General features: G+C 37.2%; 1 protein-coding gene across 1 annotated transcript in view; it reads right to left on the bottom strand.

Moving 5' to 3' along the window:
- NEB (nebulin) overlaps nt 1-16,666 on the bottom strand; it is a 220,594-nt gene that overhangs the window by 135,989 nt on the left and 67,939 nt on the right. The window contains 12 exon segments of the mRNA XM_043894059.1: nt 53-157; nt 656-859; nt 1,300-1,611; nt 1,952-2,059; nt 3,225-3,329; nt 6,842-7,045; nt 7,252-7,563; nt 10,448-10,555; nt 13,720-13,824; nt 14,217-14,423; nt 14,545-14,856; nt 16,361-16,468. Coding sequence (XP_043749994.1) covers nt 53-157; nt 656-859; nt 1,300-1,611; nt 1,952-2,059; nt 3,225-3,329; nt 6,842-7,045; nt 7,252-7,563; nt 10,448-10,555; nt 13,720-13,824; nt 14,217-14,423; nt 14,545-14,856; nt 16,361-16,468 — 2,190 coding nt within the window.

The following is a 16,666-nucleotide window of genomic DNA, read 5'->3' as shown; positions in this document are numbered from 1 at the left end:
AAGTACAGTGTAAGAAAAAATAATGATCACGCAGCATGAACACATTGCTTACCTCACTGTAATTTATTTGGTTTTGTTTAGCTAGCAACACTTCAGGAGTGTCTGGCATAATGTGGACAGTGGTTTTATCTTTATCCCAAGCTTCTGTATAGAGGCGCTGGAATAAACAAAAACAGGTGTGACTAGCTCAGGTCAGTAATGAATCTAGTTCTTAATGAGAGTAGAGAGTCTCTTCTGTGAGTCAGTACTTGTGACACCTTTGGGTCTAGATGTCACGTCAATAAGAAGCTCAATACTTACTTTAAAACCACTTTGAAAGTGAAAGTGTTAGGTGCTCAGTTGTGATCAACTCTTTGTGAATCCATGGACTGTGGCCTGCCAGGCTCCTCTGTCCATGAAATTTTCCAGGCAAGAATACTGGAGTGGGTTGCCATTCCCTTCTCCAGGGGATCTTCCCAACTCAGGGACTGAACCCGGGTCTCCTGCATTGTAGGCAGATTCTCTACCATCTGAGCTACCAGGGAAACCCACTTAAAAACCACTTTAAGGCCAAGCAAAAGAACTGAATGTAATTTTTCTTTTATAGAAACAGATTTCAGGGTTCACACACACATACAAAAATTAACATCCACCTCAAGTTAAAGGAAGGACTTACATGGTTCATGGTAATAGCATTGTTTTTTGCCAAAACCATTGGGATAGAGTCCATAAGGCTGGAAAACTTAAATTTATCTGGGTGCTGACGGTAAACGTGGTCACTCAAAATCTGGCTAGCTCTCTTGTTCTTCTCATCCTCAAGAGAGCCACTAGGTAACCAGCCAATGCCTCTGAGCCACTGAAGGTCAGACTTGTACAAATTCTGAAATTTTAAGTGATAGGCCATTAAACAGAAGTATAATGATAGTCCCCTAAAGACATAAAATTTTGTTTTATATTACATTATAAAATACTACATTATACATTTCAATGCTTGAATTCCCTGGGAAATTTTTAAATTTTGGTATTTCTTGGGAATCTACAAAATATTCACATTTGAAACAGATTTTGAAAGACATTTTTAAACAGAAGAACACAGAGAACGTCGAAATTCGACTAGATCAATAATCTGAAGGTTTCTACCAAAGCAATGGGTGCTTCGCTGGTGTTTTCCTTTGTGAAATTAATGATGCTCCAGTATTTGTGTGATTGGATAGAATGTGGACGTTAGTCCAGGGAAGTAGAATTCAGATGTGGAGGGAACTTTGACACTTAGGAAAGCAGACATGGTTTTTATTGGCCAATAAAGAATCTTAGACTCACGTCACTCTGCAGGTCATAGGCCTGCCGAGCATGGATGACATCACTCTGGTCGGGCAGGCAAGTCCACTGGTGCAGGTAGTTCTTGTAGTCTATGTCACTGACCAAGGTCTGGCACTTCTTGGCCAGCACCACCCCCAGCATGTCCACTGGGCTGCTGAACTTGGTCTTCCACTTCTCAAAGTCCTTCTTGTACTCCCGGTCACTCTGGATCTTGGCCACATGCATGGACCACATCATCTTGGGGTCATCCTTAATATTTCTGGCTCCAATGTGGTGGCCAAGTTGCTTGCGAAAACCTTCCTTGTACTTGTACTAAAGGAGAAAAAAAACATGTCTTAGAGTCTTTTGAAGATTAACTTATGTTACTCTTTGTGGTGAATTACAAAGCACATTAACTCCAAATATTTTCATAAGGCTAGAGAGCCACAGATTTTTTTTTTGATAGGAAAGATTAAAGACTTAATCCAGCTACAGATTCCATACATAATAAATACATCCTTGAGTTTATCCTTGTCCCATGCTGCATCCCTGGGATCATTTCACTATTATTAATTTGTTACTTGGAAGACTCTGTTCAATTTAAAATTAAACTGAGACTTCTTTGAAGTGAAAATTGCAATCTAATCAGTACCAAGAAAGGATAAAGTCTTACTTCGCTGGCAATTTCCCGGGACGCTTTAGCTGCTTTGATTGGTATGGCATCAACAGGAAGATCGTAACCTTTTCTCTTCAACTCCTCATAACCCATTCGGTAGAATTTCTGTTAAGAGATGAAAATCACTTTGAAAAAAACTGTTTCCCATCAACAACTGCAGCATAATGAATCAAATGTGCTAAATATTTTAAGAGTTCATAAGAATAGCTTCTGAGCTCTAGAATACTCAAATGTAACTAGAAATTGTGCCCATTGTTTGCTGATGATCCTGTTTTAAACTCTAAAGCTCTTCAATTACCTAAACCAACAAAGTTAAATGTTAGCTCTTCCCAAATATTTATGAGAATTAGACAAATAAATTGGGAGGTAAATGAAATGAAATATCATCAAGGTGCTGTTTTCCAATTAACTTTGACTGTTTCAATAGAAGTTTTTGTTAAAAAAGAGCAATGTCTTTGCCATCTAACACGAGAGTCTGTTTTACCATATAGGGCTGTCCAAAAGTAGGGTCCACATTTTTAGGCAAGAAACAAAGCCCTTTGTAATTTTTACATGTAAGATTTTTTTTGAGGAAAGTTTAAATATCAAATTTTAAAAGTTTAAGTGAAATAATTTCTTTCTTCAGATTTGTTACATAATTAAATAACTGAGAATATAATTTAATGCACTTCATTCAGAAACCAGATTGTTTAAAGTACCTATTGACTTTGGACTTGTTTTTCTATTTTAGTCCTTTGTGGTATTACTTCAGTACATTATTTAAGGTCCTCATATTAGAATTTGTTGTTAAAGTATTAATTTTTACCTCTATAAAACTTCAGGAGGGTATACTATGACAATAAAAATAAAAATGAAATTATCCTACATAAGTTTTTTATGCTCATCTAAATTTTATTGGAATTTCCTGTGTGTCAGGCACTATAGTGGCTAAGCACTGTAGATCCAATATAATATGATTTGTCTCTGCCCCCACGAAGTTTCTGTCCACACAGGGTAGAGCTATACAGACCATTACAATATGACAACGTGTGTAATAATGAACCACAAGGAACAGAGAGCACATCCTTCCAACTCCATCCAACAGAGTTATTGGGATCCATCCACTTATTGGGATGTTCAAGCTAAAAGCCATTAAATGAGGACTCTAAGTCATATGAAGTTTGTTAATTAAAATGATTCAAGTATTCAAAATAGCCTCCAGATAAATTCACTGCCTCAGTAGCAATCAAAAGGAGCTATCGGAAAATACATGTTTCATTTGGAAACTTACATCACTTGTGTTGATTAAGTTTGCTTTAGCCAGAATAATGTCAGGTGTATCTGGCATGATGTGAACTTGAGTCTTGTCCTTGTCCCAAGCTTCTCTGTAAAGTATCTAAAATGAGACAAAAGGGTTTTTCAGTGGTGTTCTTAGCTTAGTTAGTGACATAGTTAATGTCAAATAGTGTTACTAACTCATCTAAATTAAGCATTATAGTAGCATAAGCAGAAAATAGGTATAGCATTTCTTGACTTATGAGACACAGTTGACTATCAAAAAACAATTATGGATTACCTTTTCAAAGTTGCAACTAACCCTGCCTGTAAGAAATCAGCCCAAGTAGTTAAAGCCTTTACCAACATCATCAAACAGAGCAGCAGTTCCCCACCTTTTGGGATTATAATAGTCTCCCCCAGGATTTAATTAGGAGACAGCCTTTATCTTCTGGCTTCCCGGGGGCTCAGTGGTAAAGAATCCGCCTGCCAATGCAGGAGATGCAGGTTCAATCCCTGAGTTGGGAAGATCCTCTGGAGTAGGAAATGGCAACCCACTCCAGTATTCTTGCCTGGAGAATCCCAAGGACAGGGGAGCCTGGTGGGTTACAGTTTATGGGGTTGCAAAGGAATCAGACACAGTTGGGCATGCATGCATCTTATCTTTTGGAAAAATGACACATTCGGGGTATGTCTAGATTTTAGGGAGTCTCATTTCCTATGTGGTTTATCATACAGTTATACCTCATAACTGTTTGAGGGGATTAGGATTCCCCCAAAGGATTTTGTATGAGACTCAAAGTTTCTTGTATGTCCCAGGGTCATTCTCTTTTTTCAACAGAAAACAAAAGGACCCAAACAAAAATCTCATTGATTTATTATAACCACGGGGTAAAAGTCTGATGAAAAATAGTGTGCTTACATTGTCAGAGAGTCTTCCCACAAGTTACTTATCAATTACAAAGGATAAAATAGTAACTAGACAGTAGAGAAACCTCTCAATACCATTTCACCCAAGCGATCAAAGCTAAAATGACCAGTAATAGGATAGATTGATATCATGTGCTTCCTCCCATGCTGTGCAGAGGAGGATGCAACATGTGCTATCCTGCCAAAAATACAGAACCTGAGTCTAATCATGAGGAAACAGTAGATAAACCCAAATTTACAGAGATTCTGTAGAACAGTTGGCCTGTGCGCTTGATGAATATGAAGGACTTGTAAGGCAAAGAAGTGAGAAATTATTTCAGATTAAAACAGACTAAAGACATGACAAATAAATTCAATGTGTGGTCTTGGGTTGGATCCTGAATCAAAAAACATTTTTCATTTTCTGTAAAGGACTCTTGTGGTAAAATTGAGTAAATTATGTACACTAGTGTTATTTTAACACTACTTTTCTGATTTTGATCATTGCACTATGGCTAGGTAAGAGAATGCTCTTATTTTCAGGAAACACACTGGAGTATTTAGGGATAGAGCAGTATCAGGAAACCACACACATACACACACACACACACACATACACACACACACGTAGGAAAGAAAGAGAGGGGGCAGGGGGAAAGAGAAAAAGGCAAACGTGACAAATGCTAATTGGTGAATATGGGTGAAGATATACATATGTATATGCATATACATGCACATATAAATTATGTGTACTAAGTTCAACTTTTCTGCATGCTGAAATTATTTCAATATAAAAAACTTTAAAGTCTCATTGGTTCCTTGGACTTGTCAATTTCCCTTTGAGGCATGCTGTGTGGGGTGTGAGGGGCTGGCACTTTTCTCCTTCCTGACATGCTTACTCTGGTCCTTGTAACCCAAGGACCTCAGGACTACAACAAAGCAAGGCTTCTGAATTTCCTTATACCTTTATCCTAGACCTGGACTAACCTTTATGATTGAGAAAGATCAGAATTTCTCAGCCTCAGAACTATTGGTGGTGTTTACTGGAGGATTTTTTGTTGTGGATGGGCTGTCCAGACTTCAATCCACTAGATTCCAGTAGCATGCCTCCCTCAAGTTATGATAAGTTATGAGTGTTGCCAAATGTCCCCTGTGGGTTGAAACTGTCCCTAGTTGAGATCCACTGAGTAGGACTATTTCAATGCCATGTGTCACTTTCACCTCACAGAAAACAGAAAATGTTAATAATGTTTGTTTACACTGAGGTAGATGAACTGGTCTACTCAAAAGGAGAGACAGCAGGCTCCAGGACCCCAGGGGCCCTTTCCTGAGGCCTAAGGAGATCAGTCTCCTGTAACAGGGGCACACTGTAGAGAGGTCTATCCTGAGACTTTGATGTTGATAGGCTTCATGATGCAGGGTTTTTCTATTGGCCACCATATTAGTTCAGAACTTTATACATAGCCCCGTTTCATGGAGAAACAAGAAACTTTTCTAAAGGGGGAAATAATTTGTAGAAAGTTGTTGCTTTATTAGTCACCTGATGGATTCAAATTGCCATCATAAAAACAAAAAAATGGGAACATGAACATTTCTAATAAAACTCACAGGTCAGCAATTACTATAAATTTCAGATATCAAAACTGCAAGAAGTCTATGAGGGGCTGATTGGGCAGAGAGGAGCCACAGTTTATCAAATGCTTCTGTTGTGTTGTTGTTGTTTAGTTGCTAAGTTGTATCCAACTCTTTCGTGACCCCATGGACTGTAGCCCGCCAGGCTCCTCTGTCCATGAATTCTCCAGGCAAGAACACTGGAGGGGGTTGCCATTTCCACCTCCACGGGATCTTTCCAACCCAGAGATCGAACCTGCGTCTCCTGCATTGGCAGACAATTCTTTACCACTGAGTCATCCTGCGAAACTATCAAAATGCTTACTATATGCTAATTAAGGGCTTACATATATTCTATAAAAACTAACATATATGTAAAATATATAAAATGTTATATATATTTAGATCTTTCTAAGACCCAAAGAGTTATTATAAATCTATTTAAATGTTCTTAGCTCCAAAATCTTAGTGCACATAATTCAATGCTCTGTAATTTTCAGGGTTATGCTTCTAACTGAGGAAGGTAGAGTAATCTTTCCCTTCCTTGCATAATTACTCTACACATCTTTCATTTATTTTATTCAATAAATACTTACTAGTATGAGCACCTAGTATCATACCAGACACTGGAATCAGTGCTGGAGAAGGAAATAAGAAGGAAATGGAAGATATATATATTATTTATATTTGTATTTATATAATCTATTGTGATTCAGCTAAGTGAACTGTATTATAATCACTTGAAAGAAAATATATTCTTTATGACATTTCCCCTGTGCCTGTGTAAGGTACTCAGAATCTCTCCTTCTAATACACTGTACATCTGGGTCTTCAACACACACAAGTTTCGAATAAAGAAATATGTTCAATAGTTTTCTTGTTATGCTTTGGGTAAATAAGCAAGCAAGCTTTGGGTGACAAAAATTGATACTAACTCATTTTTACAAGATCCACTGTAGGGTAACTGATAATTCAAATGAAATAACAAAATAAAAAATTGATGCTGTGTGATGCAATGCTGTTGTTATGCTACTAATTTATTAAGCAAATACTGTTGAGTACCTACTGGGTATCAGGCAGTATAGTTTCTTTTATCTCCGAAAAGGTACTCACATCACTCCTATTTTTGGCATTTGTCTTTGCCAGAACTATGTCCATGGCGTCAGGAATGCTGGTGAACTTGTTTGTATCCGGAGGCTGGCGATATTTCTTCTCACTGATGATTTCTGAAGCCCGTTTGTTCTTTTCTGCCTCCAAAGAACCCAAGGGACTCCATCCTATGCCTTTAAGCCACTCAAGGTCAGACTTATACAAATTCTGTGAAAATACAAGCCATTTCATCAAAATTCCATCCTCATCCGGACCCTTGACTCAAACAATTCTATGCATTTCAAAAAAAGGTATGTTTTAGATATTCAATAATAATTTGTCTATGTAGTTTCTGTCTCTTTATGATTAAATGATCACTCATATGAGATATGAAGTACTATACATATAAACTATGAGATTTAGTAGAAACTGACCTCACTCTGTAGTTCATAAGCCTTTTTAGCTTGGATCACGTCAGTCTGATCAGGCAGACACGTCCACCCGTGCAGGTAGTTTTTGTAGTCCACATCACTGACCAAGGCCTGACATTTTTTGGCCAACACCACCCCCAACATGTCCACTGGGCTGCTGAACTTGGTTTTCCACTTCTCAAAGTCCTTCTTGTATTCTCTTTCACTCTGCATTTTGGCTACATTCATGGACAACACAAGCTTTGGATCATCTTGCAGACTCCGGAATCCAATATGGTGGCCGATTTGCTTGCGGTAGCCTTGTTTATATTTAAACTGAAATCAGAGGAAACAGTTCTCTTATTAACACAAACACAAGTTAAACTCTGTTTTCTTTGTTTGCGCATTTCCAAAACTGCAATGAGAATTTCATTTAACTTACTAAGAAATGTGAAAACTGGTTGATTCATGCTCATATATGGCAGAAACCAATACAATATTGTAAAGCAATTATACTCCAATTAAAAATAAACAAATGTAAATTTAAAAAAGAGGAAAGAAAAAAAAGAAATGTGAAAGCCTAAGTAGAGGCTTCTAAAAAGACATAATGTAGCTGAGTATCAGGGCAGGTTATGATGAGAAATTAAATTCAACTAGAGGCAGAAATATATGTTGGAATGTGGTAGACATTATGTATGTTGACTCTAGGGTAGCATTTGATCATGCTTATAGGAATAATGGGAAAAGTATGGCTAAGTGGCAAAAAAAAATGGGAAGATTCTGGACTTGATGAGCGGGCCTAATAGTGTAGATTAATTTATTAAGCTGCAGGGTTTTTTAGTGGTTTGCCATATAATTGTGTCATATAAACTTGTCTTGTTCAGGATCTATTCCTCTGTTGCTCATAAAAACTGACAAATATGTTAGAATAGAAACAAAATTCCACAAGATCTCAACATACTGCCAAGATAGGTCCAAATGAAATACTTAAATGTAAGAAAGTAATAGTGAAATCCAATATTTAGATTCAATTGGGAAAAACTGCATTATTGTTGGTGACAATGACAAGAATAATAGTAATAATTGGATAATAGCATTTACTTGATGCCAGATGCTGAACACACGTTACACTTTACAGAAGTACATTCTACTCTCTCTTGTTACCCAGCTTCATGGTTATGTCTTATTAAAAATGCTCAGGAATTTACATGGACCATCAGCTCAATGTGTGCAATATGACAAAATTGCTTTTTAAAAAGTATATTTCTGTAAGAGATTCTGTAGGAGTATAGATAAAGGCAAATCAGAAGTTCATTTGCTCAGCCCGACCTGAAACAGTAACGCAACACCAAGTTTTAAGATACTCTGTTTTGAGAAGGGTTTTGAAAATATAGAATACATCACAAGTGGAATGATTTAAGGACTTACAAAGCTAAAAACCAAAGGAGAATAAGAAACTTGAAATGTTTTAAGGGATATCAGGTGAAAAGGGAAATATGCTGCTCTGTGGTGTTCTAGAACACACATCTAAGGCTGACCAGTAACATGTTTAAGTTTGAAATAAGGAAATATGTAATGGCAATTAGAAATGATCCAGCAAAGAAACAAACTGCCCTGAAAGACACAAAAATTCTTATATTTGTAAGTATTCAGAGACCTATTAGAATGGAGAGAAGACCTATAAGAAAGGAGAGAATGATGTTGAGTGGAAGATTAGATTAAATAAACATTGTTATCTTCTAACTGTAAATTCTGTGATTCTGACTTATTAAGTATTGATAAAAATAGCTCTAATCTCTTTAAGTGGCATAGATACAAGAACCATTTGAAACTGAGAGGAGATAAAATCTCTACAATGGTGGGAAATTCATTTAAAGGTAATTCAATTTTAGGGTAAGATTTCAAAAATTTCTAACAGACTTACATGAAAATAAATGTTGTCTCTTAGGAAAGTATTGACACAATGTCTTAATTTCCTAAACTATCTTTACCTCATAGGGAATTCTAACATTAAATGAAAATGAGTTTACTTTCTGAGGACCATTCAGACATCACTATTGCTTTAGGTTCGTCATCGCATCGATTCATTTTAATGAGGTATTGACCTGCAAGCCACAGAGTGGGTAATAACACACCATCTAATTAATTTCCCAACACTTCTGAAGTGCCACAGATTAACTGAATTAGAGAGAAATTTCCCTTATAGCCTTAGAATTTATTGTCAGATTGTGTTTAGACATGGTTTCTCTCCAAATCAAATCCTTGTTTTGCTTTGATTTAAAGATTTTGATTAAGAGGCTGTGACAAAATTCTGGTAATTTATTCTCTATAACAGAAATTCTCCAAATTTTTGGTGTTTAATTTTTGGGGTTAACAAAATGATATGTTTGAGTTTGTGGAATCTCTAAGTTGAATATTTATAAAAATTTAATTGACCAATAGGAACTGTATCCAGTTTTTTCACCAAATTTACTACCCTTTCCAATCATAATTAGAAGTTGCCTTGGCAGTTCCCTGGCAGTCCAGTGGTTAGGACCTGGCACTATCATTGCTGTGGCCTGGGTTCAATCCCTGGTGGGAGAACTGAGAGTCCACAGGCTGCATGCAGCCAGGAAAAAAAAAAGAAAGTTGCCTTGAAGAGCGAATATCCTTGTTTTATGAACTTTCAACCAGATATTCAGGGGAAAGTTAAGTCCGCTGTAAGTTAAACCTAAATTCCTGCCACTTCCTGTATTTTCTACACCCTGAGCCAATTTATTATAATTATGTAAAAGCAAGGATGGCCTAAATAAAAAGAAATGACAGTGAATTTTAAATATGTGCAAAGAAAAATCTATTAACACCAGGTTGTTGAGGTTATGTATTGTCTGGCACTTTGAGTTTGTCTAAAATAGACAAACATAAGACAGGAAAATTATTTGCAGGCAAACAGGAAAACAAAGTTTTTGGTTCTTTTGTAACGTGTAGAAGCAACACGACTTAGTGTAATGTGTCTTATAGGTTCTCTGGCTCAGTCTCTACTCAGGAAGCCCCCTTTTTGATATTCAATCAGTGAGAAAGAAGAGTGGATTGGGGTAAGTGAAGAGGATAGGAGAAGATGAAGGAGATTGCATCACATTTTGAAAGGTGAGGACTATCTGTAAAAAATCATTACCAGCACACTAAAGTACTAGATTCAGACATCAATATATCCTCATAGAAGTAAAAAAAAAATACTTACATCACTAGCGATGTCTCTGGAAGCTTTGGCTGCCTGCACAGAAATTGCATCAACTGGGAGATCATAGCCTTTTTTCAAAGCTTCTTCCCATCCAAGTTTATAGAGTTTCTGAAAATTAAAGAAAATATTTACCATTATTCACTGTATATTAAAACCACAAAGGATTATTGAACAGAAGTTTACCTAAAGAGTAGACATCAGATTCTAACATCATCTATCTTATCTCTAAAAATATGGATAAAAAAGAATATAAGCTGTTTAAGCAATCAGAGCAGAAAAAGAAGTAAAAGGAATCCAGATAGGAAAAGAAGAAGTGAAACTCTCACTGTTTGCAGATGACATGATCCTCTATATAGAAAACCCTAAAGACTCTACGAGAAAATTACTAGAACTAATCAATGAATATAGTAAAGTTGCAGGATATAAAATTAACACACAGAAATCCCTTGCATTCCTATATACTAACAATGAAAAAACAGAAAGAGAACTTAAGGAAACAATACCATTCACCATTGCAACAAAAAGAATAAAATACTTAGGAGTATATCTACCTAAAGAAACAAAAGACCTATACATAGAAAACTATAAAACACTGATGAAAGAAATCAAAGAGGACACAAACAGATGGAGAAACATACCGTGTTCATGGATTGGAAGAATCAATATTGTCAAAATGGCTATTCTACCCAAAGCAATCTATAGATTCAATGCAATCCCTATCAAGCTACCAACGGTATTTTTCACAGAACTAGACCAAAGAATTTCACAATTTGTATGGAAATACAAAAAACCTCGAATAGCCAAAGTAATCTTGAAAAAGAAGAATGGAACTGGAGGAATCAACCTGCCTGACTTCAGACTCTACTACAAAGCCACAGTCATCAAGACAGTGTGGTACTGGCACAAAGACAGAAATATAGATCAATGGAACAGAATAGAAAGCCCAGAGATAAATCCACGAACCTATGGACACCTTATCTTTGACAAAGGAGGCAAGGATATACAATGGAAAAAAGACAACCTCTTTAACAAGTGGTGCTGGGAAAACTGGTCAACCACTTGCAAAAGAATGAAACTAGAACACTTTCTAACACCATACACAAAAATAAACTCAAAATGGATTAAAGATCTAAATGTAAGACCAGAAACTATAAAACTCCTAGAGGAGAACATAGGCAAAACACTCTCCGACATAAATCACAGCAAGATCCTCTATGACCCACCTCCCAGAATATTGGAAATAAAAGCAAAAATAAACAAATGGGATCTAATGAAACTTAAAAGCTTTTGCACTACAAAAGAAACTATAAGTAAGGTGAAAAGACAGCCGTCAGATTGGGAGAAAATAATAGCAAATGAAGAAACAGACAAAGGATTAATCTCAAAAATATACAAGCAACTCCTGCAGCTCAATTCCAGAAAAATAAATGACCCAATCAAAAAGTGGGCCAAAGAACTAAACAGACATTTCTCCAAAGAAGACATACAGATGGCTAACAAACACATGAAAAGGTGCTCAACATCACTCATTATTAGAGAAATGCAAATCAAAACCACAATGAGGTACCATTACACACCAGTCAGGATGGCTGCTATCCAAAAGTCTACAAGCAATAAATGCTGGAGAGGCTGTGGAGAAAAGGGAACCCTCTTACACTGTTGGTGGGAATGCAAACTAGTACAGCCACTATGGAAAACAGTGTGGAGATTCCTTAAAAAACTGGAAATAGAACTGCCATATGACCCAGCAATCCCACTTCTGGGCATACACACTGAGGAAACCAGATCTGAAAGAGACACATGCACCCCAATGTTCATTGCAGCACTGTTTATAATAGCCAGGACATGGAAGCAACCTAGATGCCCATCAGCAGATGAATGGATAAGGAAGCTGTGGTACATATACACCATGGAATTTTACTCAGCCATTAAAAAGAATTCATTTGAACCAGTTCTAATCAGATGGATGAAACTGGAGCCCCTTATACAGAGTGAAGTAAGCCAGAAAGATAAAGAACATTACAGCATACTAACACATATATATGGAATTTAGAAAGATGGTAACGATAACCCTATATGCAAAACAGAAAAAGAGACACAGAAATACAGAACAGACTTTTGAACTCTGTGGGAGAAGGAGAGGGTGGGATGTTTCAAAAGAACAGCATGTATAGTATCTATGGTGAAACAGATCACCAGCCCAGGTGGGATGCATGAGACAAGTGCTCCGGCCTGGTGCACTGGGAAGACCCAGAGGAATCGGGTGGAGAGGGAGGTGGGAGGGGGGATCGGGATGGGGAATAAGTGTAAATCTATGGCTGATTCATATCAATGTATGACAAAACCCACTGAAATGTTGTGAAGTAATTAGCCTCCAACTAATAAAAAAATTAAAAAAAAAAAATAATAAAAAAAAAAAAAAAAAAAGAATATAAGCTGTTTAACAGAGCAATGACTTAACATTAAGTGATCTGGCTTCCACTTTTCTTTTTTTTGCCTCTGAGACTCACTCCCCACTACCTTGGTATTAATAGTATAGTTGAGTATGGCTTTTTCCATTCAGACACAATGTGTTCATATCAGGTATATTAGGTAGATTTCCTCTACAGTTAAGTACAGTCTAGGCCTACTAATTTGAATATAGATATTAAAGTAATTGATTAAAAAAAGGTCAGGTAACAAAATTTTAATTATCTAAATGATAAAAGTCATAGAAAATGAAATGCCTTTTGTAAGGTGCAAAAAATAAGTTAATTTTTTTGACTCAAATTCATTGAATGGATGCACATACATTCAACTGGAGAATAATAAAAAGAGCTGAAGGTCATTCAGTGCTTACTGTGTGCCAGGCACTGTGATGAGAGCTGTGCATGGAATTCCTCATTTGGTCCTCACAGGAATTCAATGTCATAGGCACTTTAAAGTTACCAATTTTAGGAAGGAATAAACTAAGGCTTAAACCCAATATTATACAACTCATAAATGGGAAAGTCAAAGCTCATACCCAGGTCTGTTTGGTGCATTTTTCTTTCAATAACTTGAGATTTATTGATTTTCTACACTGTGCCAAACACAATTAGTACTGAGATAAACAAAAGAGGCACAGTACCTACCTGCATGGAATATATAATCACAGCCGTTCACTTGCTTCTAACCACCATAAATTGCAATATCCCTCTATTAACGACTTTGAGTCATTCATTTCCATAGCTTCAGCATTTACATCAATTATATACCATGACATCATTTAATATGTTTAATCATTATTTTACCTGACTGTACATTGTTTGATTTTGCTTGGCTTGTAAAATATCTGGTGTATCTGGCATCACGTGAATCTTCGTTTTATCTTTGTTCCAATCAACAGTGTATAAGTACTAGAAAGTTAAAAAAAATGCATTTAAAATTGGAATAACTTTTTAGGTCAAACAAATTTTAAAAAATAACATAACATTTGAATGCACTCAATTTGAATTAGGTTAAATTAATTTAGTAACTAAAGTAATATATAATTCAGGAAAGACACCAAAAATAAAATCAGACTTAAAAAATAATTTAAAAGAAAGAGTTATTTCTAACTCAATTAGAAGGGCAAGGGAAATAAAAATAAGAGGTAGGGAGCAGAAAAAAATGGTGAAGGGGAGTGCTCTGGTACTGTTTGCCACTGCATAGAAGTGATGAGTCCAAATTAAAATTTCCCAAACAAGAAGCAGAGGCTGCGAGCCCTGCCTGGCTGGGAGTTGTGGGGAAGGTTGGCTATTCAGTTTACCTTGTTCATGGTGTGGGCATTCTGTTTAGCAAGGACCATGTCCATGGAGTCATTCAGCTTTGTAAACTGGAAGTTGCTAGGATGCTGGCGGTATTTCTGGTCACTGGCATATTCAGTTGCTTTCTTGGCCTTCTCCACTTCTAGGGAACCAGCTGGACTCCAGCCAAGCCCTTTGTACCATTCATTGTAGTCCTGCTTATATTCATTCTATAAAGAGAGGAAGCACATTCTACTTTATCAATTCAGACACAAGAATGTGGCATAGGAGCCTGTCATCTCCCCTCTCACGCTAGGAACGCAATCATCACCCAGAAAGAAGATCACTTACATCACTCTGTATGCGATTCATATTCTTCGACAGCTGGATGTTCATGGCATCAGGGAGGAGAATATACTTGTGAATCAGGTGCTTGTAGTTGGTGTTGGTGATATTGGCTTGGGCGTCCTTGGCGGCCGTGACACTGAGCATGTCGGCAGGGGTGTGGTAGCTGGTCTTGGTCTTCTCATAGTTTTTCTTGTACTCCCGCTCAGATTGCATTTTGGCCACTTGCATGGAATGAACTAATTTGGGATCATCCTCAAGACTGCGGAAACCAACCATCTTCCCCCTCTCCTTTTCATAATTTTGTTTGTATTTATACTGTGAAGAAATTTTGAATATTTATTCAGAGCAATTCCCTTGACCAGATATCATTCTAGTGTCAATGTTCTGTATTTCATAAAAAATGATCCTTGCATAGAATTCTGCAGTTCAGAGAATACTTTTTTCACATTTATTTATGTGACCTGATACAACTATACATTGCGAGGTAGATGGCAAAGTTAGTCTTACTGCCCCCATTTTATAGATGGGTAAACTGAGACCCAGAGGGATGAGTGACTTGCTAAGGTCCCTAAGGATTAGAACCTTGATCTTGTGACGATACACAACACTGATTTCTGCTCTTATGCTGTTGTTAAAAGGGACCTGTAGTAGGTAATAAGAGTACAGCAAATAAGAAAAAAAAAAGCAGACTGCTCCAAGCAGTTTAATGTTGCCCCAAGGAATCATCCAGCCGGTCTTACACTGATGAGAACAGGCTCAGTTATGAGACACACAGTATACTTTCAGGGTGGCTTTATATTTGTGGAGTTCTTTTTCAGATTCTCCATACTGGTGTAATGGGGAAGAAATTTTGCTATTTATCACCAACTTCCCTCTATAATGGGGAGATCCTGATACATGGAAAGCTTCATATTCCACCCGTCTCTCATGGGTTCAGGTGTGCAAGTTAGGGCTTATGATCTGGGAGAGCCAAATGACTCCAGAACAATAGAGGGAGGAGAATATGGAGTTCTTGGGATGAAGCTGGAGTGGGGTAGGGATGGAGAGGAAGAAAAGATGAAGAGCAGAGAAGGTGGAGGAAAGAGAAAGTATGCCTGGGGGATGGCTAAGGAAAGAGTGCTCTGAATGCACTCTTCCCACTTCCCCCAAATCATTAATGTTCACTGGGAGTGGATTTCTTATTGAAACAAACAAATGAAAGAAGTGAATCTCATTGAGATGATGTGTTATGGCAATGGTAAGGAGGCACACCAGCTCTCTGGGATGGGGGGAAGCCCCAATTTATAATATTTGCCAATTTCTCTGGTGTAAAGACTCCCATCACAGCTGTTATCAAGCTGTCAATAGTTGAACAATGGGTTTGCAAAATTCATGATTATTTAATAATCAGCTATCATGAGAACAAAAGATCAGCACCCCCAGCACAGCCCTTTCTGAGACATCCTGTTAGGAAGACAGTCTACGAGGCAGTAGGCAAGGACAACACAAGTCTTCATTAAGAAGACTTAGTGAATGGCTTTGGATTTCTACAGGCTACGGTCTTGGTGAGGGAGACCAAGGTAAATTCATCCAGATCTCATGAGTCAGGGAGCTGACATCTAAGTTGTCATAATGTGACTGGCATTCTATTTTTTTGAAATATCCAAGAAAATACGAAAGCAAGGTTAAGACACGTTCATAGAACATAATGGGGCTACTGTTGGCAGGCATGCTTTTTTTCCCCTCATGTTTTACTCATTCAGTGTTCTAGAAACACAGCCCTTATTATTTTGGTAGGCTAGAAACCCCCAGTCACGTGACTGCTTTCCTTTAGACTTACATCACTTGCGATCTCTCTTGAGGCCTTGGCAGCTTTGATAGGAATTGCATCAGTTCTGAGATCATAGCCTTTCTTTTTAGCCTCTTCGAAAGAAAGTTTGTAGAGTTTCTGGAAAGAGAGGCAAAGGAAACAGTTTTCTTCTAAATAGGAAAATCTGAATTTATTTTCAAAGACTAAACTGGCACTGAAGTTAGAAATGTGAAAGTCCAGTATAATCTTATTGACGCATTTTGTCAAATAAGAGTCAAGAGAAGAAAGCAAAATAGCTGTGTTCTTTCATCAAAATACTTTCACTGCTTTGCAATG

This window comes from Cervus elaphus, chromosome 33 (assembly GCF_910594005.1).
Source record: "Cervus elaphus chromosome 33, mCerEla1.1, whole genome shotgun sequence".
Classification (NCBI taxonomy): Eukaryota; Metazoa; Chordata; class Mammalia; order Artiodactyla; family Cervidae; genus Cervus; species Cervus elaphus.
This window is presented reverse-complemented; position numbering and strand designations above follow the sequence as displayed.